This window comes from Thalassophryne amazonica, chromosome 8 (assembly GCF_902500255.1).
Source record: "Thalassophryne amazonica chromosome 8, fThaAma1.1, whole genome shotgun sequence".
Classification (NCBI taxonomy): Eukaryota; Metazoa; Chordata; class Actinopteri; order Batrachoidiformes; family Batrachoididae; genus Thalassophryne; species Thalassophryne amazonica.
Genome location: NC_047110.1, coordinates 114837669 through 114864144, shown reverse-complemented (window position 1 = coordinate 114864144; position 26476 = coordinate 114837669). Strand labels below are relative to the sequence as shown.

The 26476-nt window shown below is 43.9% G+C and overlaps 1 protein-coding gene across 1 annotated transcript; it reads left to right on the top strand.

Moving 5' to 3' along the window:
• The first annotated feature begins 11266 nt into the window (after positions 1 to 11266).
• Positions 11267 to 14611, top strand: myod1 (myogenic differentiation 1). Its single transcript, XM_034177328.1, has 3 exons — positions 11267 to 11952; positions 13091 to 13172; positions 13262 to 14611. Exons 1-3 carry the CDS (start codon positions 11365 to 11367, stop codon positions 13483 to 13485), a joined length of 894 nt encoding a protein of 297 aa, XP_034033219.1. The 5' UTR covers positions 11267 to 11364; the 3' UTR covers positions 13486 to 14611.
• Positions 14612 to 26476: the final 11865 nt, after the last annotated feature.

Genomic DNA, 26476 nt, shown 5'->3' with positions numbered 1-26476 from the left:
AGTTTTATCTGAGTTTAAAAGCAGGAAATTAGAGGTCATCCATGTCTTTATGTCTGTAAGACAATCCTGCAGTTTAGCTAATTGGTGTGTGTCCTCTGGCTTCATGGATAGATAAAGCTGGGTATCATCTGCGTAACAATGAAAATTTAAGCAATGCCGTCTAATAATACTGCCTAAGGGAGGCATGTATAAAGTGAATAAAATTGGTCCTAGCACAGAACCTTGTGGAACTCCATAATTAACCTTAGTCTGTGAAGAAGATTCCCCATTTACATGAACAAATTGTAATCTATTAGACAAATATGATTCAAACCACCGCAGCGCAGTGCCTTAATACCTATGGCATGCTCTAATCTCTGTAATAAAATTTTATGGTCAACAGTATCAAAAGCAGCACTGAGGTCTAACAGAACAAGCACAGAGATGAGTCCACTGTCCGAGGCCATAAGAAGATCATTTGTAACCTTCACTAATGCTGTTTCTGTACTATGATGAATTCTAAAACCTGACTGAAACTCTTCAAATAGACCATTCCTCTGCAGATGATCAGTTAGCTGTTTTACAACTACCCTTTCAAGAATTTTTGAGAGAAAAGGAAGGTTGGAGATTGGCCTATAATTAGCTAAGATAGCTGGGTCAAGTGATGGCTTTTTAAGTAATGGTTTAATTACTGCCACCTTAAAAGCCTGTGGTACATAGCCAACTAACAAAGATAGATTGATCATATTTAAGATCGAAGCATTAAATTATGATTATATGGAGCATCCAGAAAGTCTTCACAGCACTTCGCTTCTTCCACATTTTGTTATGTTACAGCCTTATTCCAAAATGGATGAAATTAATTTTTTCCCTTAAACTTCTACACACAATACCCCATAATGACGTGAAAAACTTTTTAAATATGTTTTTGCAAATTTATTAAAAAAAAAAGATAAATCACAAGTCCATAAGTATTCACAGCCTTTGCCGTGAAGGTCAAAATTGAGCTCAGGTGCCTCCTGCTTCCACTGATCATCCTTGAGATGTTTCTGCAGCTTAATTGGAGTCCACCTGGGATAAATCCAGTTGTTTAGACATGATTTGGAAAGACACGCACCTGTCTACATATAAGATCCCACAGTTGACACAAACCAACCATGGAGTCAAAGTAATTGTCTGTAGACCTCAGAGACAGGATTGTCTGGATGCACAAATCTGGAGAAGGATACAAAAACATTTCTGATGCTTTGAGGGTCCCCAATGAGCACAGTGGCCTCCATCATCTGTAAATGGAAGAAGTTCAGATCCACCAGGACTCTTCCTAGAGCTGGATGCCCATCTAAACTGAGCGATTGGGGGAGAAGGACCTTAGTCAGGAGGTGACCAAGAACCCGATGGTCACTCTGTCAGAGCTCCAGCATTCCTCTGTGGAGAGAGGAGAACCTTCCAGAAGGACAATCATCTCTGCAGCAATCCACTAATCAGGCCTGTATGGTACAGTGTCCAGACAGAAGCCACTCCTTAGTAAAAGGCACATGGCAGCCCAGCTGGAGTTTGACAAAAGGCACCTGAAGGACTCTCAGACCAGGAGAAACAAAATTCTCTTGTCTGATGAGACAAAGACTGAACTCGTCGTCATGTTTGGAGGAAAGCAGGCACCATCCCAACAGTGAAGCATGGTGGTGGCAGCATCATGCTGTGGGGATGTTTTTCAGCAGTAGGGTCTGGGAGACTAGTCAGGATTGAGGGAAAGATGAATGCAGCAATGTACAGAGACATCCTGGATGAAAACCTGCTCCAGAGCGCTCTTGACCTCAGACTGGGGTGACAGTTCATCATTCAGCAGGACAATGACCCTAAACACACAGCCAAGATATCAAAGGAGTGTCTTCAGGACAATTCTGTGAATGTCCTTGAGTGGTCCAGCCAGAGTCCAGACCTGAATCTGACTGAACATCTCTGGAGAGATCTGAAAATGTCTGTGCACCGACGCTCCCCATCCAACCTGATGGAGCTTGAGAGGTGCTGCAAAGTTGAATGGACCAAACTGCCCAAAGATAGGTGCACCAAGCTTGTGGCATCATATTCAAGAAGACCTGAGGCTGGAATTACTGTCGAAGGTGCATCAACAAAGTATTGCGCAAAGGCTGTGAATACTTATGGACACGTGATTGCCGCAGTGACAGGCCCACTGACGCCATGATGGATGTATGCCGGCTACACCATGGAGCGCTGGATGACCCCCAGCTTCAGCTTTGTAAAACTTTGCAAAAACATTGTGTGTTAGAATGGCCTTTGAGTCCGGTCTGCTTGAGGTTTCTTCCTCAAATCCTCAGAGGGAGTTTTTTCTTCCCACTGTCGCCTGTGTTCTTGCTCGGGGGGTTGGTCAGGTTAGACCTCACTCGTGTTAATCGCCTTGAGGCACTAATTAAATTAAACAAATTGAATGTGGTTTCTTAGTTTTTTATTTGTAATAATTTTGCAAAAATTTAAAAAAAAAACCTTTTTCATGTTGTCATTATGAGTGATAATTTGGAGGGGAAAAATGAATGTCTTCCATTTTGAAATAAAGCTGCAACATAACAAAATGTGGAAAAAGTGAAGCGCTGTGAAGACTTTCCAGAAGCACCGTAACTGAGATTTAACTGTTAATTTTTAAAATTAAGAATCGAACATTACTTAAGTGACATTTTCATTATTTAGTCTTTTTCATGTGCGAGAATTAAATGTAACTTCTTCTTGTAGAAACAATTACAGTTGTTTGGGAAAGTGTTTGTTGTGTGGGCCACCCGAAGAGGAGGTACTGCTGGTCCAACACCAGAGGGCGCCCTGCCTGAAGGTGAGCTTCAGGCACCAGAGGGCGCAGCCGCTGCAGAGGAGCCCCAGGAGCCCGGCGCTGACAGCCGTCACCATTCACCTTAATCAGCATCACCATAAAAGCCTGGAGGAGACACCACATCTCTGCCGAGAAATCTGCTTACCCTACAGGTAACCTTCTCAGCCTTTCTCTGTGCCGTTCGCACATATTGAATGCTAACCTGTTTGCAGTCGTAACCTACTGTAACTAACAGCTTGGAGCTGGTGTGTTGGAAATTTGGAGGAGTCGGCGATTCCGCTCCTAAATTTCTTCGTGTTCAGTAGGCACTGCACGAACTGGTTTTCATGCTACCTGAGAGTGAAGGACTTGTCACTCCAGAAAGAACTGTGAGTTGCTGACTGTTGCTGGGTGTTTCACACACCCACATAATCTGTTTGTGCTTCCTGCCAGCTGTACCCAATCCGACAGCTGGAGGCGGTGGCCACCTGGGGACTCAGGACCGGTGTATTGCAGGTCTCTGCTGGCAGTGGAAATCGTGTGGGGGCCGACTCTTCTCTGGACAGGCGTCTCCTATCCTCGAGCCTGCCCACAAGTCACCTATTGTTTAATTGACTGTTTCCTGAAGTGGTATCTGTATTTTGTTGTGCACATTTTCACAACATTAAATTGTTATCTTTTGGCATTTTCATTGTCCGTTCATTTACGCCCCCTGTTGTGGGTCCGTGTCACTACACCTTCCCAACAGGATTTCTCGGCCAATCGTCATGGATCCCGAGGGGCGTCAACCAACGAGTGAACCACCAATGGAAACGCAAGGTGCACAGGCACCAGCAGGAGGCGTGTTGGGTGAGCTGCAGCAAATCTTAACCGCCTTCACTGCTCGGTTGGACTTGGTAACCGAGCAGAGCGTTATACTCAATCGGAGGATGGAGGCTCTCACCGCTCAGGTGGAAGCGCACGCGCAGGGCGCTGCTGCAGCACCTCCTCCTGCTGACCGAGTGCCACATACAGATATACCAGTGGTCGTTCAACGAACCCCCCACATCCCCTGAAGGATACATAAGCCCTCTGGAACCGTACGGAGGTTGTGTCGAGACGTGCGCAGACTTCTTGATGCAGTGTTCGCTCGTCTTTTCACAGCGTCCCATCATGTACGCGTCAGATGCCAGCCGGGTGGCTTATGTTATAAATCTGCTTCGAGGTGAGGCACGCGCCTGGGCTACGCCGCTTTGGGAACAGAACTCACGGCTTCTATCAGCATACACTGAGTTCGTGAGGGAGTTCAGACAGGTGTTTGATCACCCTCATAGAGGCGAGACCGCTTCAAGCGTGCTGCTGTCGATAAGACAGGGGTGTCAGAGCGCAGCAGAGTATGCAGTCGACTTCCGCATCACGGCAGCGCGAGCCGGTTGGAATACTGTTGCGCTCCGCGCTGCCTTCGTAAACGGACTGTCTCTAGTCCTTAAGGAGCACCTGGTGGCAAAGGACGAGCCGTGGGATTTAGACGGGCTTATCAACCTGGTAATACGGTTAGACAACCGATTAGCAGAACGTCGACAGGAGCGAGACGAGGGGCATGGTCAGGCACGAGCCGTCCCTCTTCCTCCCGGGTCCAAAAGGGAGCCGTCTTCCCCACGCTCCACAGCCAGGGCACTCCATGTGACGACAGCTCCCCCTGCTGACGTTGTTAGGGAAAGGAGCAGGGCCAAAAAAAAAAATCAGATCAGAGACAAAGGAGGCTGGCCCATGGGGAGTGTTTTCACTGCAGCTCAACCAAGCACATGCAGAAAAACTGCCCCAAACGGTCAAAACAGCAACACTCGCCCTTAAAGACTGGGCTAAGGCTGGGCCATAATACTCACGCGGGGAAACCCCGTAAATCTGCACGCATCCCAGTTACGATCCTGAGTGGGGATCTAACCCTTCATGCCCCAGCACTGGTGGACACAGGGTCGGAGGGGAATCTGCTGGATAGCAGCTGGGTGAAGGAAGTTGGGCTCCCTCTAGTGGCCTTACCGTCACCATTGTCGGTACGGGCACTAGATGGCACCCTTATCAAAAATTTTTCTAAACCTGTGAGACACATCGAAGTGGACACGGTTCGAAAAATTAAGCTGGTTTTCAGTGAAAATTTTAACGGCTGATGAGAGATTTTGAGGTGATACTGTCGCTTTAAGGATTTCCCACGGAGCGAGACGTCGCGAAGCGCTCTCAGGCGCCGTCGTCAGCCTGTTTCAAGCTGAAAACCTCCACATTTCAGGCTCTATTGATCCAGGACGTCATGAGAGAACAGAGAAGTTTCAGAAGAAGTCGGTTTCAGCATTTTATCCGGATATTCCACTGTTAAAAGAGATTTTTTTTAATGAAAGACGTGCGGACGGATTGCAGCGTCGGCTCGCAGCCACCGCAATGCTCCGCCACAGGAAAAACACCTCCTTTGGAAGCCTTAAGGCCAAGTTGGAACATGTCCAGCTGTTAAACAATTTCTCATATACTCACTCCACTGAAAGCCATCAAAAGCCGCCTGGATTTTACAAATGGTTATCAACATGGAGGTGTTTTTCCTGTGCCGCTGCACCGCGCAGGCTGCTTCCCGACGCGCGGACCCGTCCGCACATCTTTCATTAAAAAAATCTCCTTTAACAGTGGAATATCCGGATAAAATGCTGAAACCGACTTCTTCTGAAACTTCTCTGTTCTCTCACGACGTCCTGGATCAATAGAGCCTGAAATGTGGAGGTTTTCAGCTTGAAACAGGCTGACGACGGCGCCTGGGAGCGCTGCGCGACGTCTCGCACCGTGGGAAGTCCTTAAAGCGACAGAATCACCTCAAAATCTCTCATCAGCCGTTAAAATTTTCACCGAAAACCAGCTTAATTTTTCGAACCGTGTCCACTTCGATGTGTCTCACAGGTTTAGAAAAAAATTTGATCAAACAAAGCGCCAGTCTCTCAGCAACTTCTCAGACAAAGGAATTCCGACGAGGGGCTGAACGACTCCTCCCACAAGGAGTGCTCACAGGCGAATGACGTCACCGACAGGCGTGGAAAAACTCACGCATGCGCACGAGGGTTCAAGCATGTCTGACGTAAAAACATATGAATGAAATCCATAGTTTTTTAAAAAAATAAAAAGGACCTATATTTTATTGACAGCCCTCGTATGCTCTCTCCTTCTAGTCCCCGTCAGTACTCTAGCTGCAGCATTTTGAATTAACTGAAGGCTTTTCAGGGAACCTTTAGGACAACCTGATAATAATGAATTACAATAGTCCAGCCTAGAGGAAATAAATGCATGAATTAGTTTTTCAGCATCACTCTGAGACAAGACCTTTCTAATTTTAGAGATATTGCGTAAATGCAAAAAAGCAGTCCTACATATTTGTTTAATATGCGCATTGAATGACATATCCTGATCAAAAATTGCAGCAGTTCCTCGGCTTTGCAAATTTCTACCAGAGGTTCATAAAGGGCTATAGCCAGGTAGTTAGCCCCCTGACGGCCCTAACCTCCACTAAAGTCCCCTTCACCTGGTCGGATCGGTGCGAAGCCGCGTTTAGGGAGTTGAAACGCCGGTTCTCAACTGCACCAGTTCTGGTGCAGCCCAATCCCAATCGCCAGTTTATAGTTGAAGTGGATGCCTCTGACTCAGGGATAGGAGCGTGCTGTCCCAGAGCAGGGAGTCCGATAAGGTCCTCCACCCTTGTGCCTATTTTTCCTGCAGGTTGACCCCGGCAGAATGGAACTATGACGTCGGCAATCGGAAACTCCTAGCGGTGAAGGAGGCTCTTGAGGAGTGGAGACACCTGTTGGAGGGAGCTGCGGTGCCATTCGCCCCACGAACATTGTCTCGGATCGTGGTCCCCAGTTCTCCTCGCAAGTCTGAAGGAGTTTCTGTAGGGAAATGGGGGCCACCGTGAGTCTCTCGTCTGGGTACCACCCCCAGACAAATGGACAGGCAGAGCGGGCGAATCAAGATCTGGAGCAGGCCCTGCGGTGTGTGACCTCCGCGCACCCGACGGCCTGGAGTCAACATCTGGCCTGGATTGAGTACGCCCATAATAGCCAAATCTCCTCCGCAACCGGCCTCTCCCACTTCGAAATGTGTTTGGGGTACCAGCCCCCATTGTTCCCAGCCATAGAGGGAGAGGTCGAGGTCCCCTCGGTCCAGGCCCACCTCAGGAGGTGCCGGCGGGTGTGGCACACAGCCCGCTCTGCCCTTCTGAAAGTCCGGACGAGGGCTAAGGACCATGCAGACCGCCGGCGTACCCCGGCTCCTGCATAGCAGCCTGGGCAAATCAAGTCAAATCAATTTTATTTATATAGCGCCAAATCACAACAAACAGTTGCCCCAAGGCACTTTATATTGTAAGGCAAAAGCCATACAATAATTACGGAAAAACCCCAACAGTCAAAACAACCCCCTGTGAGCAAGCACTTGGCGACAGTGGGAAGGAAAAACTCCCTTTTAACAGGAAGAAACCTCCAGCAGAACAAGGCTCAGGGAGGGGCAGTCTTCTGCTGGGACTGGTTGGGGCTAAGGGGAGAGAATCAGGAAAAAGGCATGCTGTGGAAGAGAACAGAGATCAATCACTAATGATTAAATGCAGAGTGGTGCATACAGAGCAAAAAGAGAAAGAAACACTCAGTGCATCATGGGAACCCCCCAGCAGTCTAAGTCTATAGCAGCATAACTAAGGGATGGTTCAGGGTCACCTGATCCAGCCCTAACTATAAGCTTTAGCAAAAAGGAAAGTTTTAAGCCTAATCTTAAAAGTAGAGAGGGTGTCTGTCTCCCTGATCTGAATTGGGAGCTGGTTCCACAGGAGAGGAGCCTGAAAACTGAAGGCTCTGCCTCCCATTCTACTCTTACAAACCCTAGGAACTACAAGTAAGCCTGCAGTCTGAGAGCGAAGCACTCTATTGGGGTGATATGGTACTATGAGGTCCCTAAGATAAGATGGGACCTGATTATTCAAAACCTTATAAGTAAGAAGAAGAATTTTAAATTCTATTCTAGAATTAACAGGAAGCCAATGAAGAGAGGCCAATATGGGTGAGATATGCTCTCCTTCTAGTCCAGGACTAGAAGGAGGTAGGGCAGGAGGTATGGCTTTCTACCAAGGACATTCCTCTGCACACTGAATCCCAGAAATTGAAAGACAAATTCATCGGTATCATTGGTAGCTGAGGCTACCAGCTTCACTGCAGATACATCCAGTTTTTCATGTTTCTAGGATCAAGCCATGTCACACCTCGAACCTCTGCACCCCCGGACCAGCGCCACCTCCTGCCCGCATCATTGACGGTGAGCCTGCATGGACCGTTCGCAGGCTCCTGGATGTTTGTCGGAGGGGCCGGGGATTCCAATATCTGGTGGACTGTGAGGGTTACGGACCTGAAGAACGCTCCTGGGTGAAAAGGAGCTTCATCCTGGACCCGGCCCTCCTGGCCGACTTCTACCAGCGGCATCCCGACAAGCCTGGTCGGGTGCCAGGAGGCGCCCGTTGAGGGGGGGTTCTGTTGTGTGGGCCGCCCAAAGAGGAGGTACTGATGGTCCAACACCAGAGGGCGCCCTGCCTGAAGGCGGGCTTCAGGCACCAGAGGGCACAGCCACTGCAGAGGAGCCCCAGGAGCCCGGAGCTGACAGCTGTCACCATTCACCTTAATCAGCATCACCATAAAAGCCTGGAGGAGACACCACATCTCTGCCGAGAAATCTGCTTACCCTACAGGTAACCTTCTCAGCCTTTCTCTGTGCCGTTCACACATATTGAATGCTAACCTGTTTGCAGTCGTAACCTACCGTAACTAACAGCTTGGAGCTGGTGTGTTGGAAATTTGGAGGAGTCTGCGATTCCGCTCCTAAATTTCTTCGTGTTCAGTAGGCACTGCACGAACTGGTTTTCATGCTACCTGAGAGTGAAGGACTTGTCACTCCAGAAAGAACTGTGAGTTGCTGACTGTTGCTGGGTGTTTCACACACCCACATAATCTGTTTGTGCTTCCTGCCAGCTGTACCCGATCCGACAGCTGGAGGCGGTGGCCACCTGGGGACTCAGGACTTGGCGGCTCCGGTGTATTGCAGGTCTCCGCTGGCAGTGGAAATCGTGTGGGGGCCGACTCTTCTCTGGACAGGCGTCTCCTATCCTCGAGCCTGCCCACACGTCACCTATTGTTTAATTGACTGTTTCCTGAAGTGGTATCTGTATTTTGTTGTGCACATTTTTCACAACATTAAATTGTTATCTTTTGGCATTTTCATTGTCGGTTCATTTACGCCCCCTGTTGTGGGTCTGTGTCACTACACCTTCCCAACAGTTTTGGTCAAGAAGGTACAGAAGATCCTCTGTTCGATTCCCACTGAGAGGGGGAGCGTCACTAAAGTCTAAAGAACACAGTCTTTAACCCTTGATTTGATCCCAGTGTGCAGTGGAGAGCTGTGTACGGCAGCACGCTGACATCAGAGTGTGTGTGTGTGTGTGTGTGTGTGTGTGTGTGTGTGTGTGTGTGTGTGTGTGTGTGTGTGTGTGTGTGTGTGTGTGTGTAGCACTGAGTGTCTGCATCAGAAGGAAAAATGATGTGAAATTTCATTTACTATTTAACTTATCAGCTGCCAGCATTCGATGATTTAATGTGAAATAATTCTACAGCTGAAAGGCAAAATTCAGTTTTGTGCAGAAAACAGAAGTGTTGGGTTCATGCTTTAAATCAAATCCTGATTCTGAACAAACTGTCAGCTTACAAGCCACAGATTTTAATTTATTTTGCAGCGTTTTGTGTCCAGTTGTGTCATTTTGTTTAGAGATTTTAAATCATTTATTTCTCTGTGTTAAAATTTATAATATGAATTTTTAATCCAGTTTGAGAAGAGTTCGAATTAAAGCTGCACAACTGTTTCTAAATTAGCACCTTGTATGGCAGCACCCTCACATCGGGGTGAATGTGAGGCATCATTGTAAAGTGCGTTGAGCATCTGATGCAGATGGAAAAGCGTGATATAAACGCAGTCCATTTACCGATCAGTAAACAATAAAAAACAAAAACTGACATAGAGGAAAAAATTTTTTTAAAACCAAATTAAACATCAATAAGTAATCGATGAGTGTTTGATTCACAGGTCTGAAGGAGGAAACTCAGAACACACAAACACCAACCCTGGAAACTTTTGCAATGTAAAAATAAATACATTAATAATAATTCTGTAGTAGTGATTTGCGCTGCAGCGCCATCCAGCGGCTACAGCTTCACATTATGAATGTGATTTTAATTTAAACAAACTACATCAGAATCTGGTTCCTTTTAGTGGCTACTCATTATTTTCAAACAGATTAATCAAACTACGGGGCGAGTGAACATCTGACACGAAATGTAAGAGATTATTAGTCATCGTAATTTCATGTTGTGTTATTATTATTATTATTATTATTATTATTATTATGTTGTTACCATGAAATATTAAGATTTCTTTGAAAAGTACTTGAATTTTGGCCCTGTGGCTGATGTGTGCTGTGTTCCACAGAACAACAAACTCAACCAGATATTAACTGTGTGGTTTTATTTAATAAAACACGAAGGGAAAAAACACTCAGCAGACTTGATAGTGACTGAATATAAAAAGACGTTTGTTGAAAAGGTGTTTGTACCTATAAAATGATGAAAACAGCAACTGACCCCAGAGGCCTGTTTATGACGTCACACATTAAAACCCACCGACTGTGGCACGGATTAAATAATCGCTGTTTCTTTATTACAGTGTGAAATCAAACATTTCATTCCTGAAATACTTCTGGTGCAACAAAACATTGTACAAAAACCAAACAACTCATTTTTTTGTATTAACATAGTTTTAAGGAAAACCCAAATAATTTAATTTAATCATTTTTCCTACAGACACAAACACGTTTAGTTTAATAATCACCTTTTGATTATTTTTTATTTATTTTATTATTAGTTTGTTTCTCTGCTCCAACTTAAAGACGTTTAATATGTAAAGGAAAAGTGGACATTTGGTTTATTGCATTCGTTTTGTTAAATATTGCTTCATTTTCCCACTTTTTAAAAATGTTCTAGAAATTTTGTTACATTTATGTATTATTTTGTTTATCGATAAGAAGCTTTATATTGTTTTCCTTTCATTGGCAATTCTTTTTCACTCGGTATTTTGTGATGTTTTTAATCCATATTAAACACTGTCTTATTATTATTATTATTATTATTATTATTATTATTATTATTATTATTATTATTATTATTATTATTATTATCAGCCTGCAGACGGTTTTGCTGTTAGACTTTGGGACCGTTTCTAATCGTTTGTGTGTAATTGGACACTAACCACCGTCAGACTTTAGACCCCGCCTCCTCACAGCCTATTGGCCAGCGCTCAGAGCGGCACGCCGCTCTGGCCACGCCCCCGCTGACCTCTCAGGTATAAGAAGATGCAGGTCAACGGCTACTGAGGACAGAAGTGAACATTCCCTCCGAAAAGCCACGCAGGATCTTCTGATCTGGATTAGGGTTTTTGGACCTTGCTGGATTTGTGGTGTCGGGTTGTGGGTCTGGATCATGGAGTTCTCGGACCTCTCGTTCCCGATCCCTTCCGCCGAAGAGTTCTACGACGACCCCTGTTTTAACACCAGTGACATGCACTTCTTTGAGGACCTGGACCCGAGGCTGGTTCACGTGGGCCTGCTGAAGCCCGAGGACTCCTCGTCCTCCTCTTCATCCTCCCCTCCCTCCTCCTCCTCCTCCCCGTCCTCCCTGCTGCACCTCCACCACCACGCAGAGGCAGAGGACGACGAGCACGTGCGCGCGCCCAGCGGGCACCACCAGGCGGGTCGGTGCCTGCTTTGGGCCTGTAAGGCCTGCAAGAGGAAGACCACCAACGCGGACCGCCGGAAGGCCGCCACGCTGCGCGAGCGCCGGCGGCTCAGCAAGGTCAACGACGCGTTCGAGACCCTGAAGCGCTGCACCACGGCCAACCCGAACCAGCGGCTCCCCAAAGTGGAGATCCTGCGGAACGCCATCAGCTACATCGAGTCCCTGCAGGCGCTGCTCCGCGGCGGCCAAGACGACAGCTTCTACCCGGTCCTGGAGCACTACAGCGGGGACTCGGACGCCTCCAGCCCGCGCTCCAACTGCTCCGACGGCATGGTGAGACCGCGCCGTGCGCCTCCGTGCGCCCCCCGTGCGCCTTTACGCACCCAGACCAGCAAAAAAACAAACCAAAGCAAATCACCGCCTCTCAGTTACATTACCACGGAACCGTCTTTCGTTTGGATTTTTAAAACGGTGCAAATTACAAATAATTGAGGTTCCATCATCGAATTTTACGCACAAATTAATTTAAATTAAAATTCATTCATAACAAGATTTGGATTTTATTCGTTTGGAGCGACTAAAACAACATATGTGGACTGGAACCGGTTTTAGATTTGGACCTCAGTGTGTCCCCGCGGTTTTCTTTAAAAGTAATTTCAAAACTCCATGTTTGTCCGGAAAAAAAGTCACACAGTTTAAAGCTTTTTTTTTTAGTTTAGTTTTGATTTCTCTGGATTTTATTTTCACTTAAAGTTCTTATTTTTGTTTGTGAGATCACATTTTGAAGTGACGCTTTTCATATATTTCCACTTTGTGTTCAGATTATTCATCACTGACCTCAAATTTATTCTGTTATTTTATTCATGTTTACTTCAGGAATATTTGCTATTTTTATTTTCAGTGTTACAGCCGCAAACGGTTTCGGTATAAATAAATTCACTCCTTGGAAATTAAAAAAAAAAAAAAAAGTAGTAGTAGAAAAACAACACGGACTCTAAATCCAGTTCAACATTGTGATTATTTTAGATTTATTTAGTTATTTATTGCAAAACCTTTAAAAAGAATGTTCCAAATATGTCTCCACCGCAAAGCTTTTTTTTTTTTTTTTTTTTTTTAAAGAAAAGAATCCAGGTCCATATTTAGTTTAAACATCAAATGTCGGTTCTAAAATAAGAAACCAATAACATTTACGCATTTTTGCGGCTTCATCTGGAAATTCAGTTACATTTCTATTCTTAAAGTTATCGCTGATCATTTAGTTTCATTAAAGTCTGTAATGCAACAAAGTGTTTCCCAATCTTTACACATTAATACAGCTTGTTTTGACATTGTTATTATCATCATCATCATTAAACTTTGGTATAATTTTAATTTGTCGAAACATAGTTAATTATTCTGACTTCAGCTGTGTACATTTTCTGTAATATTTATGCTTTATGACATCACAGCTGCTTATGTTATTTCTCTGCAGACTGATTTTAACGGACCCAGCTGTCAGTCTGACAGAAGAGGGCGCTATGACAGCAGCTCTTATTTCTCCGAGAGTCCAAACGGTGAGATAATAAATTCAACTACAGCACACACACACAATTTACTGCAAATTGTTTTGTTGCCTATTTATTGTTTCTTTGTTGTTTCACAGCCCCTGTGAAGGCCGAGCGGACTTCGGTCCAGGTTTCCAGTCTGGACTGTCTGTCCAGCATCGTGGAGAGAATTTCCACGGAGGGCAGCGCCCTGCTGCCGGCCACCGACAGCCCAGACTCCCCGCCGGCCGAGCCGCCGACAGCTGCTGAGACGCCAAACACCGCCCAGGCCTCGTCTCCGACCATCAGCCAGGACCCGAGCCTGATCTACCAGGTCCTATAGACCATGACCTCTGACCTTCTTACATGGTGTCCAGTCCAAACAAACCTACACTGAATGTTTTAGAATTTCACAAGTTCTAAACAGAGTCTTCACAGCCTGTTTGCATTTAATTTACAAATTAATTTTTCACACTTAAAAAAAAATGTTTTCACTTTTTTCTGTGTGTTCTGAATCTGAGGTAATAAAGTATTTTCCTGACAGAAATAAAATAAACACTAAAAATAATACAGTGACAGTTTGGTAAGATGATCAATTATAAATGGAAGAATTATTAAATATTTATAAATCTACCTATTATTTATTAATTAGTATTATGATAAGATATAATCCAGTAAAAATAAGGTGTCAGTTATTTATATTAATTTATAATGTACAGTGTTTTTAATCAATAAATTTCCTCACTTTTAGCCACATGGAAAATATAACTATGTCACCATTTGGATAAATAACTTTATAGAACCACGGTAATGTTTTATCATATGTCAGAAGTATGTTTATTCATCACTTGTGTTACTGGCAGAAAATATATTTTGTGGAGGTAAAATCCTTTTTTCCTGATTATTTTTAGGATTTAGATTACAAACAACATAAATGCTGGAAAATAGTTTTGTTTTTGCTTTTTAAAAATCAGCAGGATTTTTTAAATAACACCACCAAGTGTTTTTTTTTTTTCTGTTTTGTTTTGTAGTTCAGTTGTTAAAGGACGGAGGCCAAAAACCGATTACATTCCTCCACGTTGTCCATCTGATGTCCTAAAAGCCCCAAATTTTTGAATTGTCAAGAAAACTAAAACTACAGTCGTCCTGTGACTTATTTTAAAATTCTAATTTTATCTGTTTCTATTTAAATGTTTGCTTTAAAGAGTAGAAATCATTCACAGATTAATTCCTAAAGGAACCACTGTAGTTATTATCATGTCCAATTTAAGAATAATTCACTTTAAATTGTCATTTTCATTCACTGCAGCAGAGGACCATTTTTTTCTTTTTGTATATAAGATGTAAATAAGAGCCGATTTGTTCCAACTGAAAGTTTTATGTATTTAATGCGTCTGTATGTGCTTTTGTTTGTTGTGAAAAATGTTAACTTTATATTTATACATCTGAAAACTGAGTGACAGTTTAATGACAAATAAATCTGCTTATTTATACTGAAAATATTTCAGTTTTTTATTTAATTTCATGAAAAACATTAATTTTTGATGTATTTGAACAACTGGATTTGGGGGAGAATGACCATTCAAAATAAGAGTCACAAAGAATGGTGCTTTACATGACGAAAAACGTATTTTTTAAAAGTAATTTCTTACTGCTTTCCAATATAATAAATTAATAATCATGTTAATTGTACTTTTTTTAAAGTTGGACTTACTACTTTAATTTACAACCAGATTGCAGATAATTATATTTTATTCACTTATAGATTATCAATGTGTTAGAATTTTACATCAATGATTTTGTAGACATGAACAGAATTTAAACACGCGCGCGCACACACACACACACACACACCCGACATTTCATCCTCTCAGATGGCTGTCACTGTTACAATACAGTGAGGTACTGAGGTACTGCATGTAAAACCTCTACAGTGATTTAACAGAAACATTTATCATGACTGCAGCCAAAATACACAGGTGATGGAAATCAAAATGAAAAACAAAAATTTTAATTAATTAAATTTGTACTTAGTGACATTAACACATTCGAGTGCTAAGTTAAATTCACAGTTAAATTCAGGATCCTTGTCGCCATCGTTATAGCAACACACTCACACATCAATCAAAATTAACTCCACCCCAACACCTTAAGGTTTTTTTTTGCACAGCGCCACCAAGGGGCCTAGTGCGATCAGGTCAAATCAAATCAAATCAATTTTATTTATATAGCGCCAAATCACAACAAACAGTTGCCCCAAGGCGCTTTATATTGTAAGGCAAAGCCATACAATAATTACGTAAAAACCCCAACGGTCAAAACGACCCCCTGTGAGCAAGCACTTGGCTACAGTGGGAAGGAAAAACTCCCTTTTAACAGGAAGAAACCTCCAGCAGAACCATGATCAGGGAGGGGCAGTCTTCTGCTGGGACTGCTGTGGAGGGGAGCAGAGATCGATCACTAATGATTAAATGCAGAGTGGTGCATACAGAGCAAAAAGAGAAAGAAACAGTGCATCATGGGAACCCCCCAGCAGTCTACGTCTATAGCAGCATAACTAAGGGATGGTTCAGGGTCACCTGATCCAGCCCTAACTATAAGCTTTAGCAAAAAGGAAAGTTTTAAGCCTAATCTTAAAAGTAGAGAGGGTGTCTGTCTCCCTGATCTGAATTGGGAGCTGGTTCCACAGGAGAGGAGCCTGAAAGCTGAAGGCTCTGCCTCCCATTCTACTCTTACAAACCCTAGGAACTACAAGTAAGCCTGCAGTCTGAGAGCGAAGCGCTCTATTGGGGTGATATGGTACTATGAGGTCCCTAAGATAAGATGGGACCTGATTATTCAAAACCTTATAAGTAAGAAGAATAATTTTAAATTCTATTCTAGAATTAACAGGAAGCCAATGAAGAGAGGCCAATATGGGTGAGATATGCTCTCTCCTTCTAGTCCCCGTCAGTACTCTAGCTGCAGCATTTTGAATTAACTGAAGGCTTTTCAGGGAACTTTTAGGACAACCTGATAATAATGAATTACAATAGTCCAGCCTAGAGGAAATAAATACATGAATTAGTTTTTCAGCATCACTCTGAGACAAGACCTTTCTGATTTTAGAGATATTGCGTAAATGCAAAAAAGCAGTCCTACATATTTGTTTAATATGCGCTTTGAATGACATATCCTGATCAAAAATGACTCCAAGATTTCTCACAGTGTTACTAGAGGTCAGGGTAATGCCATCCAGAGTAAGGATCTGGTTAGACACCATGTTTCTAAGATTTGTGGGGCCAAGTACAATAACTTCAGTTTTATCTGAGTTTAAAAGCAGGAAATTAGAGGTCATCCATGTCTTTATGTCTGTAAGACAATCCTGCAGTTTAGCTAATTGGTGTGTGTCCTCTGGCTTCACGGATAGATAAAGCTGGGTATCATCTGCGTAACAATGAAAATTTAAGCAATACCGTCTAATAATACTGCCTAAGGGAAGCATGTATAAAGTGAATAAAATTGGTCCTAGCACAGAACCTTGTGGAACTCCATAATTAACTTTAGTCTGTGAAGAAGATTCCCCATTTACATGAACAAATTGTAATCTATTAGACAAATATGATTCAAACCACCGCAGCGCAGTGCCTTTAATACCTATGGCATGCTCTAATCTCTGTAATAAAATTTTATGGTCAACAGTATCAAAAGCAGCACTGAGGTCTAACAGAACAAGCACAGAGATGAGTCCACTGTCCGAGGCCATAAGAAGATCATTTGTAACCTTCACTAATGCTGTTTCTGTACTATGATGAATTCTAAAACCTGACTGAAACTTCAAATAGACCATTCCTGTTATGTGTCGGACGCAGCTCGGAGAACCGACCAGCGTTTGAAGGACCCAGTATGAAATAAGCAGAGCACGGTACAAAGGCTAACTGAATTTAATACATAACAGTGATACAAAAAATAACAAAAGAAAGTGCGGTCTGGCGTGGTGCGCTCCCAGCAGCGCTAACGGTCCGGAGCCAGAAGCTGTTCGGACCCAAGGACCCCTCCGACACCCCCCAGGTGGCCGCAACAAACCGAGTCTGTGAAAGAAGGAACCATTATGTGAGTCCACACTCTACACACAGAGAGAACACTTAAAGGTGTACAAACAGCAAACACTTCCTGGCTTGATTACTAATCAGCTTCCCAACCTGCAGGCATGGAACATCCAGTTCACAAAACTCCACTGCAGTGGAAGCCGATACATGACTAACATACAGCTCAATATAAAAAGGTGTGAGGGACACCACATTTACTGACTGTATACATGTTAGTCACAAAATCTAACGTACCTCAGGAAGTGTGCTGACGAGCGTGAGACCTCACCCCCTCCTCTTTCACAGACCGTGCATCAAACCCTGGACGTTCTCTGCATCCACTGATGATGAGATGGCTCCCGAGACGACGATCTCACCTGTCTGGTCACAAGGTCGGGTCTCTGGCAAATGCACACTGTATACTCCAGTCTTAAATGCCACCATGTTCCAATCCATATAGATGCACCTCAGCTGTGAGTCCTGACGAGCCGCAGGTGATCAGGGTGAGGTCCTGATAACCTCAGCAACACAGCCACTCAGTCCCAAATGCAAGCCACCTAGAAGGAAAAACAAAAGACAGAAACAAAAAGGCAGCCAGGCCCCCCCAGCCATACAACACATTCCTCTGCAGATGATCAGTTAGCTGTTTTACAACTACCCTTTCAAGAATTTTTGAGAGAAAAGGAAGGTTGGAGATTGGCCTATAATTAGCTAAGATAGCTGGGTCAAGTGATGGATTTTTAAGTAATGGTTTAATTATTGCCACCTTAAAAGCCTGTGGTACATAGCCAACTAACAAAGATAGATTGATCATATTTAAGATTGAAGCATTAAATAATGGTAGGGCTTCCTTGAGCAGCCTGGTAGGAATGGGGTCTAATAAACATGTTGATGGTTTGGATGAAGTAACTAATGAAAATAACTCAGACAGAACAATCGTGTTATATGGCTGGGGGGGCCTGGCTGCCGGTTTGTTTGTCTTTTGGTTTCCTCCCAGGTGGCTTGCGTTTGGGACTGAGTGGCTGTGTTGCTGAGGCTGTCAGGACCTCACCCTGATCACCTGCGACTCGTCAGGACTCACAGCTGTGGTGCATCTGGATGGATTGGAACATGTTGGCATTTAAGACTGGAGTGCACAGTGTGTATTTGCCAGAGACTCGACCTTGTGACCAGACGGGTGAGATCGTCGTCTCGGGAGCCATCTCATCAACAGCGGATGCTGAGAACGTCCAGGTTTGATGCACAGTCTGTGAAAGAGGAGGGAGTGAGGTCTCACGCTCGTCAGCACACTTCCTGAGGTACGTTAGATTTTGTGACTAACAGTTATACAGTCAGTAAATGTGGTGTCCCTCACACCTTATTGTATTGAGCTGTTTGTTAGTCATGTATCAGCTTCCACTGCAGTGGAGTTTTGTGAACTAGATGTTCCATGCCTGCAGGTTGGGAAGCTGATCAGTAATCAAGCCAGGAAGTGTTTGCTGTTTGTACACCTTTAAGTGTTCTGTGTGTAGAGTGTGGACTCACATAATGGTTCCTTCTTTCACAGACTCGGTTGTTGCGGCCACCTGGGGGGTGTCGGCGGGGTCCTTGGGTCCGAAACAGCTTCTGGCTCCGGACCGTTAGCGCTGCTGGGAGCGCACCACGCCAGACCGCACCTTTTTGTTATTTTATCACTGTTATGTATTAAATTCAGTTAGCCTTTGTACCGTGCTCTGCTTGTTTCATACTGGGTCCTTCAAACGCTGGTCGGTTCTCCGAGCTGCGTCCGACTCATAACAAATCGGAGAGAAAGAGTCTAACCAAATACCGGCATCACTGAAAGCAGCCAAAGATAACGATACGTCTTTGGGATGGTTATGAGTAATTTTTTCTCTAATAGTTAAAATTTTGTTAGCAAAGAAAGTCATGAAGTCATTACTAGTTAAAGTTAATGGAATACTCAGCTCAATAGAGCTCTGACTCTTTGTCAGCCTGGCTACAGTGCTGAAAAGAAACCTGGGGTTGTTCTTATTTTCTTCAATTAGTGATGAGTAGAAAGATGTCCTAGCTTTACGGAGGGCTTTTTTATAGAGCAACAGACTCTTTTTCCAGGCTAAGTGAAGATCTTCTAAATTAGTGAGACGCCATTTCCTCTCCAACTTACGGGTTATCTGCTTTAAGCTACAAGTTTGTGAGTTATACCACGGAGTCAGGCACTTCTGATTTAAAGCTCTCTTTTTTAGAGGAGCTACAGCATCCAAAGTTGTCTTCAATGAGGATGTAAAACTATTGACGAGATACTCTATCTCACTTACAGAGTTTAGGTAGCTACTCTGCACTGTGTTGGTATATGGCATTAGAGAACATAAAGAAGGAATCATATCCTTAAACCTAGTTACAGCGCTTTCTGAAAGACTTCTAGTGTAATGAAACTTATTCCCCACTGCTGGGTAGTCCATCAGAGTAAATGTAAATGTTATTAAGAAATGATCAGACAGAAGGGAGTTTTCAGGGAATACTGTTAAGTCTTCTATTTCCATACCATAAGTCAGAACAAGATCTAAGATATGATTAAAGTGGTGGGTGGACTCATTTACTTTTTGAGCAAAGCCAATAGAGTCTAATAATAGATTAAATGCAGTGTTGAGGCTGTCATTCTCAGCATCTGTGTGGATGTTAAAATCGCCCACTATAATTATCTTATCTGAGCTAAGCACTAAGTCAGACAAAAGGTCTGAAAATTCACAGAGAAACTCACAGTAACGACCAGGTGGACGATAGATAATAACAAATAAAACTGGTTTTTGGGACTTCCAATTTGGATGGACAAGACTAAGAGTCAAGCTTTCAAATGAATTAAAGCTCTGTCTGGGTCTTTGATTAATTAATAAGCTGGAGTGGAAGATTGCTGCTAATCCTCCTCCTCGGCCCGTGCTACGAGAATTCTGACAGTTAGTGTGACTCGGGGGTGTTGACTCATTTAAACTAACATATTCATCCTGCTGTAACCAGGTTTCTGAAAGGCAGAATAAATCAATATGTTGATCAATTATTATATCATTTACCAACAGGGACTTAGAAGAGAGAGACCTAATGTTTAATAGACCACATTTAACTGTTTTAGTCTGTGGTGCAGTTGAAGGTGCTATATTATTTTTTCTTTTTGAATTTTTATGCTTAAATAGATTTTTGCTGGTGTCGCTAACTTCACATTTCTCAAAACAGAGTCACCAATAACCACAGTTTGATCCTCGGTGGGTGTGTCGCCGAGTGGGGAAAAACGGTTAGAAATGTGAACGGGTTGGCGGTGTACACGGGGCTTCTGTTTAGGGCTACACTTCCTCCTCACAGTGACCCAGTCAGCCTGCTTTCCCGGCTGCTCGGGATCTGCCAGAGGGAAACTAACGGTGGCTAAGCTACCTTGGTCCGCACCGACTACAGGGGCCTAGCTAGCTGTAGAATTTTCCACGGTGCGGAGCCGAGTCTCCAATTCGCCCAGCCTGGCCTCCAAAGCTACGAATAAGCTACAGTTATTACAAGTACCGTTACTGCTAAAGGAGGCCGAGGAATAACTAAACATTTCACATCCAGAGCAGAAAAGTGCAGGAGAGACAGGAGAAGCCGCCATGCTAAACCGGCTAAGAGCTAGTAGCTGCACTATGCTAGCGGATTCCTAAAAACACACAAAGTGAATAATGTGTAAATAATTTAGAGGTGATTCAGCAGAGGGAGTGCTTTAGTTAAGGCACGTGAAGATTACACTGTGAAACAAATCGTTATCTAGTTAACTAGATCAATCTAACTGCGCAGATTAAACAGATACAGCAAAACACCGCTGTGCTCCGGAACAGGAAGTGATACAATACCGCAGTGAGAGGCAGCCACCAGTAGAGGCAAGCAAGAGCCCAGGTAACATAGAAACACGCGATCAAGTGACGCACCAGACCCAAAGCTCAATGATTTAAGTTTCATCTCAACGCGTTTCTTTGCGTTGCTTCGGGACGTGGAGAGCGTATGCTGGAAACATAACGCCGCCATAAAAACAGCTCCACCAACCCGCGTGTAAATGATTCAGACATTACAAATAAAATCTGAGAGTTCATCACTGCACAGCGTGAAACCGCACAGATAGTCAGGCTAGCTTTAGCTTAACCGTTAGATTTGCTATATGCAGCAATGCTAATACACTAATATAAGCGATTCAGAAAACACCTTTATTAGTCAGCATGGTCATTTTAAAAACCTTTTTTGTTGTGAACCACATGGCGAGTTAGCATCAGTGATTAGGAGGTGATGGTCCAGTGGTTAAAGTGTTGGGCTCGAGACCAGAGGATCCTTGGTTCAAATCCCAGGCTGAGGCCCTTGGGCAAGGTACTTAATCCCCTAGTTGCTCCCGGTGTGTAGTGTGCGCCTTGTGTGGCAGCACCCTCATATCGGGGTGAATGTGAGGCATTATTGTAAAGCACTTCAACCATCTGATGCAGATGGAAAAGTGCTATATAAATATAATATGCAGTCCATTTAGTGATAAGAATGGACATCTAAAAATTTCACTTTAAACGACTCAGTGACTTTGATGAACTCTGACCTTCATCTGCACTGATTTCATGACTCCTTTACAGTCATGATCCAGGAAAGAAGTTTGACATAGAACGTGCTTTAAAACTAAAGTGAAGAGAAAAAAATCCTGGAAACAAACACCTGCTGCCCAGCAATTAGAACCAAACTCACCTGGTGCAGGAGACAAATTAGTTTCCTCAGAAGAAGAGGAGGGTCAACTCCAATGACCCCACTGGTAAGTCTGATGAGCAGATGACATCCAAACACATCCCCATCATACGAGGTCTTTTAGAAAACTATCCTACCTTTTTATTTAAAAAAAAAAACTATATGGATTTGAATGACATGCGATTACACCAATCATGCTTGAACCCTCGTGCACATGCGTGAGTTTTTTCATGCGTGTCGGTGACGTCATTTCCCTGTGGGCAGGCCTTGAGTGAGATGTGGTCCCGCCCTCTTGGCTGAATTCCTTTGTTTCACACGCTGCGTTGCTTTATCAAAATTTTTTCTGGATCTCTGAGGAATATCCGAGTGGACACTATTCGAGAAATTTAGCTGGTTTTCGGTGAAAAGTTTAACGGCTGATGAGAGATTATGGGGTGTTTCTGTCGGTGTTGTTGTGTGGGCCGCTGAAGAGGAGGTACTGCTGCCCCACCACCACCAGAGGGCACCCTGCCTGGAGTGCGGGCTCCAGGCACCAGAGGGCGCTGCCACCTCACAGGAGCAGCCGGGGTGACAGCTGACACTCATCACCTATGACAGCTGTCACCACTCATCTGATCAGCATCGGTATATCAGCAAGACGTCATCTCCACCTCTTTGCCGAGATATCGCTTTACCAGGAAGGTAACGTTCTCAGCTGATTGTGAGATTTTTTCGACAGTAACCTTTTGTGTATTGTATAGCAGACTCTTTTTCCAACGAGAGGTGGAGGTGGTTTTCCTGCCTTGTGGATTGCTGGGTGCATACACGCCCACATTTAATTGTTTTTTTGTTCCTCGCCAGCAGTACCAGGTCCGACACGCGGAGGCAGTGGCCACCTGGGAGTTCGGGACTTGGCGGCTCCAGTATTCCCGGGGTCTGGTGGCGGAGGAAATCGTGTGGTTCCGGTTCTGCTTTGGACAGACATCTTCTATCTTCGAGCCTGCCCACACGACACCTTTTGTGATTTGACTTTTTGTCTATTGTTGTAATCTGTTGTGTTTGTTGTGCCCATTCACAACAGTAAAGTGTTGTTATTTGACTTCCTCCATTGTCCGTTCATTTGCGCCCCCTGTTGTGGGTCCGTGTACCTACACTTTCCCAACAGGTGTAAGGACTTCCCACGGAGCGAGACGTCCTGCAGCGCTTCCAGGCGCCGTCGTCGGTCTGTTTTGACCTGAAAACATCCTAATTTAAGGCTTAATTCACCCAGGACGTCGTGAGAGAACAGAGAAGATTCAGAAGAGGCCGGCATGAGGACTTTATGTGGACATTCCACTGTTTAAGGACATTTTTTAATGAAAGACGTGCGCGCAAATTCCGTGACGACTCGGTGAATCTGTGTGCGCCGCGACAGGAAAAACACCTTCGTGTTGAAAACCATTTGTAAAATTCAGGCGGCTTTTGATGGCTTTCAACAAGTGAGTAACTGAGAAATTGTTTAACAGCTTGGGCATGTTCCAACTTGCCCGTTAAGGTTTCCAACGGAGGTGTTTTTCCTGTCGCGACCCCCCGCGATCGGGTCCGGCCCGACATGCGACTCTGCCCGCACGTTCTTTCATTACAAAATGTCTGTTAACAATGGAATGTCCGAATAAACTCCTCATGCCGACTTCTTCTGAAAGTTCTCTGTTCTCTGACGACTTCCTGGATCAACAGAGCCTGAAATGTGGAAGTTTTCAACTTGAAACGGCGAGACGCTGCCGCCTCGAAATTTTTATCAAACAAAGCAACAGTCTCTGAGCCATTCCTAAACAATGAAAAAAATCGACGAGCGGGTGGACGACTCCTCACTCAAAGACTGCCCACAGGCGAATGACGTAACCGACAGGCGTGAAAAAACTCTCGCATGCCCACGAGGGTTCAAGCATGTCTGATGTAATCACACGTGATTCAAATCCATATGGTTTTTGAAAAAAATAATAAGGTCGGATACTTTTCTAATAGACCTCATATATTAAAAGTATTTTCGTGGGGGTGGGGGGTGTTGGGTCAGTAAATATGATTAAAAAAAATCTGTCTCTGATATTTCAGGAGGGAAAAAAGCCCATGAAAATTTGCCGAAGTAGGAAGTTTTTTTTCCCATATATATTTATTGGTTTTATTTTAAACAGAATAAAACAACACAATAGAAGGAAAACAAAGAACATGAACGTTGGCCTCTTCACCTAACACATATAGATACTCCCAATTTAAAATGAAATTGCTCTGTGCATAACAGTTGAAACCTCAAGCCCAGCGTATTTCAGAAAAGGTTCCCAAGTCTTTGAAAACGAAGTAGGAAGTTTTTTTTTTAAAAAAAGGCAAATTTAGTGAAGAGTGCATTACTGCCACCATCTGGACAGGAGTGTAGCTTAGCGACACACACACACACACACACACACACACACACACACACACACACACACACACACACACACACACACATCTGATTTTAGGGCAGCAGTGGATTCAGGATCAGTTTTTTCCCCTGAAACAGCGCCCCCTGCTGTTCATCTTCGGCTTAGTGTTGGGCAGCAGTCCAACACTGTGTGAGTGCACTCAAGTTCATATTTAAATCCATCTGTGTTCTACACCCGCTTACTGCAGTGAAGGGTCACGGTGGGCTGGAGCCTGTCCCAGCAGTCAGAGGGCGAGAGGCGGAGTCACAGACAGTCACAACTGCCATTCTTATGTTACAACATTTTCTGAATCAAACGGACCAAAAAGTGAACGGTGTCATTGTATATTTCATGCCTCTTTAGTTAAGGTGTAGTAAGTTGCGTTGCATTGTGTGGATGTTGTCATCATTCATTTTCACAGAGCAATTTGTGACATTCATGAGACTCAAGTGAATGATGATAAAAGGTGACAGCAGGTCAGATCACTGCAGCGCTCTGGGTTATATAATGTTCTTAGCGTCTCTGCAGATGTTTCCCAGCTTTGTTACATTTCATCCGTTTAGCACTTGGGGTTTAATGATCTAATGCCCCCTCCTTCTTAGAAGGCATATCGACAGTCTGCATGCTGTATTCATTTTAAGTAAAAAAAAAACCACACACACAAACACACCTTAACTCACGTGCAGTGCACTCTGGCCCATTTGGATTCTAATTAAAGTCCACTCTCACCAACCACTACTACATAGTAAGTAAAGTGTGATGCTGCTACCTGACCTGAGTACCACATGAACTGTGAAAATAAGGGCTCGAGTGAGTGGGTCGTGATCTAATATACAAGTGTGTGTGTGTGTGTGTATGTGGGTGCGTGCGTGCGTGTGTGTTTGCGCACGTGCGCTTCCATCCTATGGGTCCCAGTGACCTTCCCCTTGGTGCCCCCATTCACCATACCAAGTTTAACTTTGCTATCAGCTTCATTAAAAATCTATCTTCATTTTTCAGGCTCCACCCCTTTTTACCAGATGCACCCCATAGCTGTGAGTTTGGAGAGTAAAGAAGTGAGTAAGTAAGTGGGTAAGGACTGTGCTACCGTTACAGGTACTGAAGTCCTTGGCAGACGTCCCAGTTAGGGTTCTGGTTTGGGTAAGGACTAGGGATGTGTATCAAAAACCAGTTCCTGTTAAGAATCGAGAAGAAATGATTCATTCCACCAACATCAGTAGTCTTTTTGCTTAACGATTCCCTTAACGGTTCTTCTGTTCACATTATGCCAGAGCAGCCATTTGCCCTCTGGCCCGGTGTTTTTGTCTCCCACACGCTAAGATGAGGAAACGAGATTAGCTGCACAATCAATGGGTCTGAGTCCGACCACGTACCCAGACTGACAACAAAATTAAGTAATTTTATGCATTTTGGTGGTTTCTTGAGGCATTTTGTGAATGCATAAATGCGTCTCAACCTCAAAACATGCCCCGTGAAATAAATAAAATGTACTGTCTCTTCTTCTGTGGTGTTTAATGGCAGCCGGCATCCTTATTGTTGCATTGCTGCCACCTGCTGCTTCAGTCCGTTATAGTAGCACTAAATCCTCGAGTTCAGTGTCTTTACAGAAAACCTGCAAAGCTTATTTTTAATACACAGAAAATTCACAGGAGGTATTGATAAGGAAATCGATAAAGAATAGGCTTGATAAGCATAATTGATAATGGTGTCAATCGCGATAAAATCCTATCAATACCCATCCCTAGCAAGGAGTATGCTCTGTTACAGGTACTGAAGTCTCTGGTAGACATCCCGGTTAGGGTTAGGGGTTAGGGTTCTGGTTTTGGTAAGGACTATGTTCTGACTGACCTTCACTGCTTGCCACATGTCCTCAGACCCGACATTTTCACATTTAGTTCCATCATTAGTTCTTCCAGAACTGATGGGGGTTAAAACTCAGAAGTTTGGATTCCAATAAACCACTTCCTGTTTCCATCACAGTCCAACTCTTTGAACCAACAAAACTTTATTGACTTTTGAATAACAGATCTACAGACGCGGCTTGAAGACTCAAACTTTATTTACAAAAATACTGAGAACCAAACAGTGGAGGGCGAGGACGTTCGATGGGAACCAGAGTTTGTTCCTACAGCACCTAAAGGTT

Coding starts and splice junctions, on each gene's coding strand:
- myod1 (XM_034177328.1), top strand. CDS start 11,365: ATGGAGTTCTCGGACCTCTCGTTCCCGATCCCTTCCGCCGAAGAGTTC. Junction 11,953..13,090: donor CCAACTGCTCCGACGGCATG/GTGAGACCGCGC, acceptor ATTTCTCTGCAG/ACTGATTTTAACGGACCCAG. Junction 13,173..13,261: donor TTTCTCCGAGAGTCCAAACG/GTGAGATAATAA, acceptor GTTGTTTCACAG/CCCCTGTGAAGGCCGAGCGG.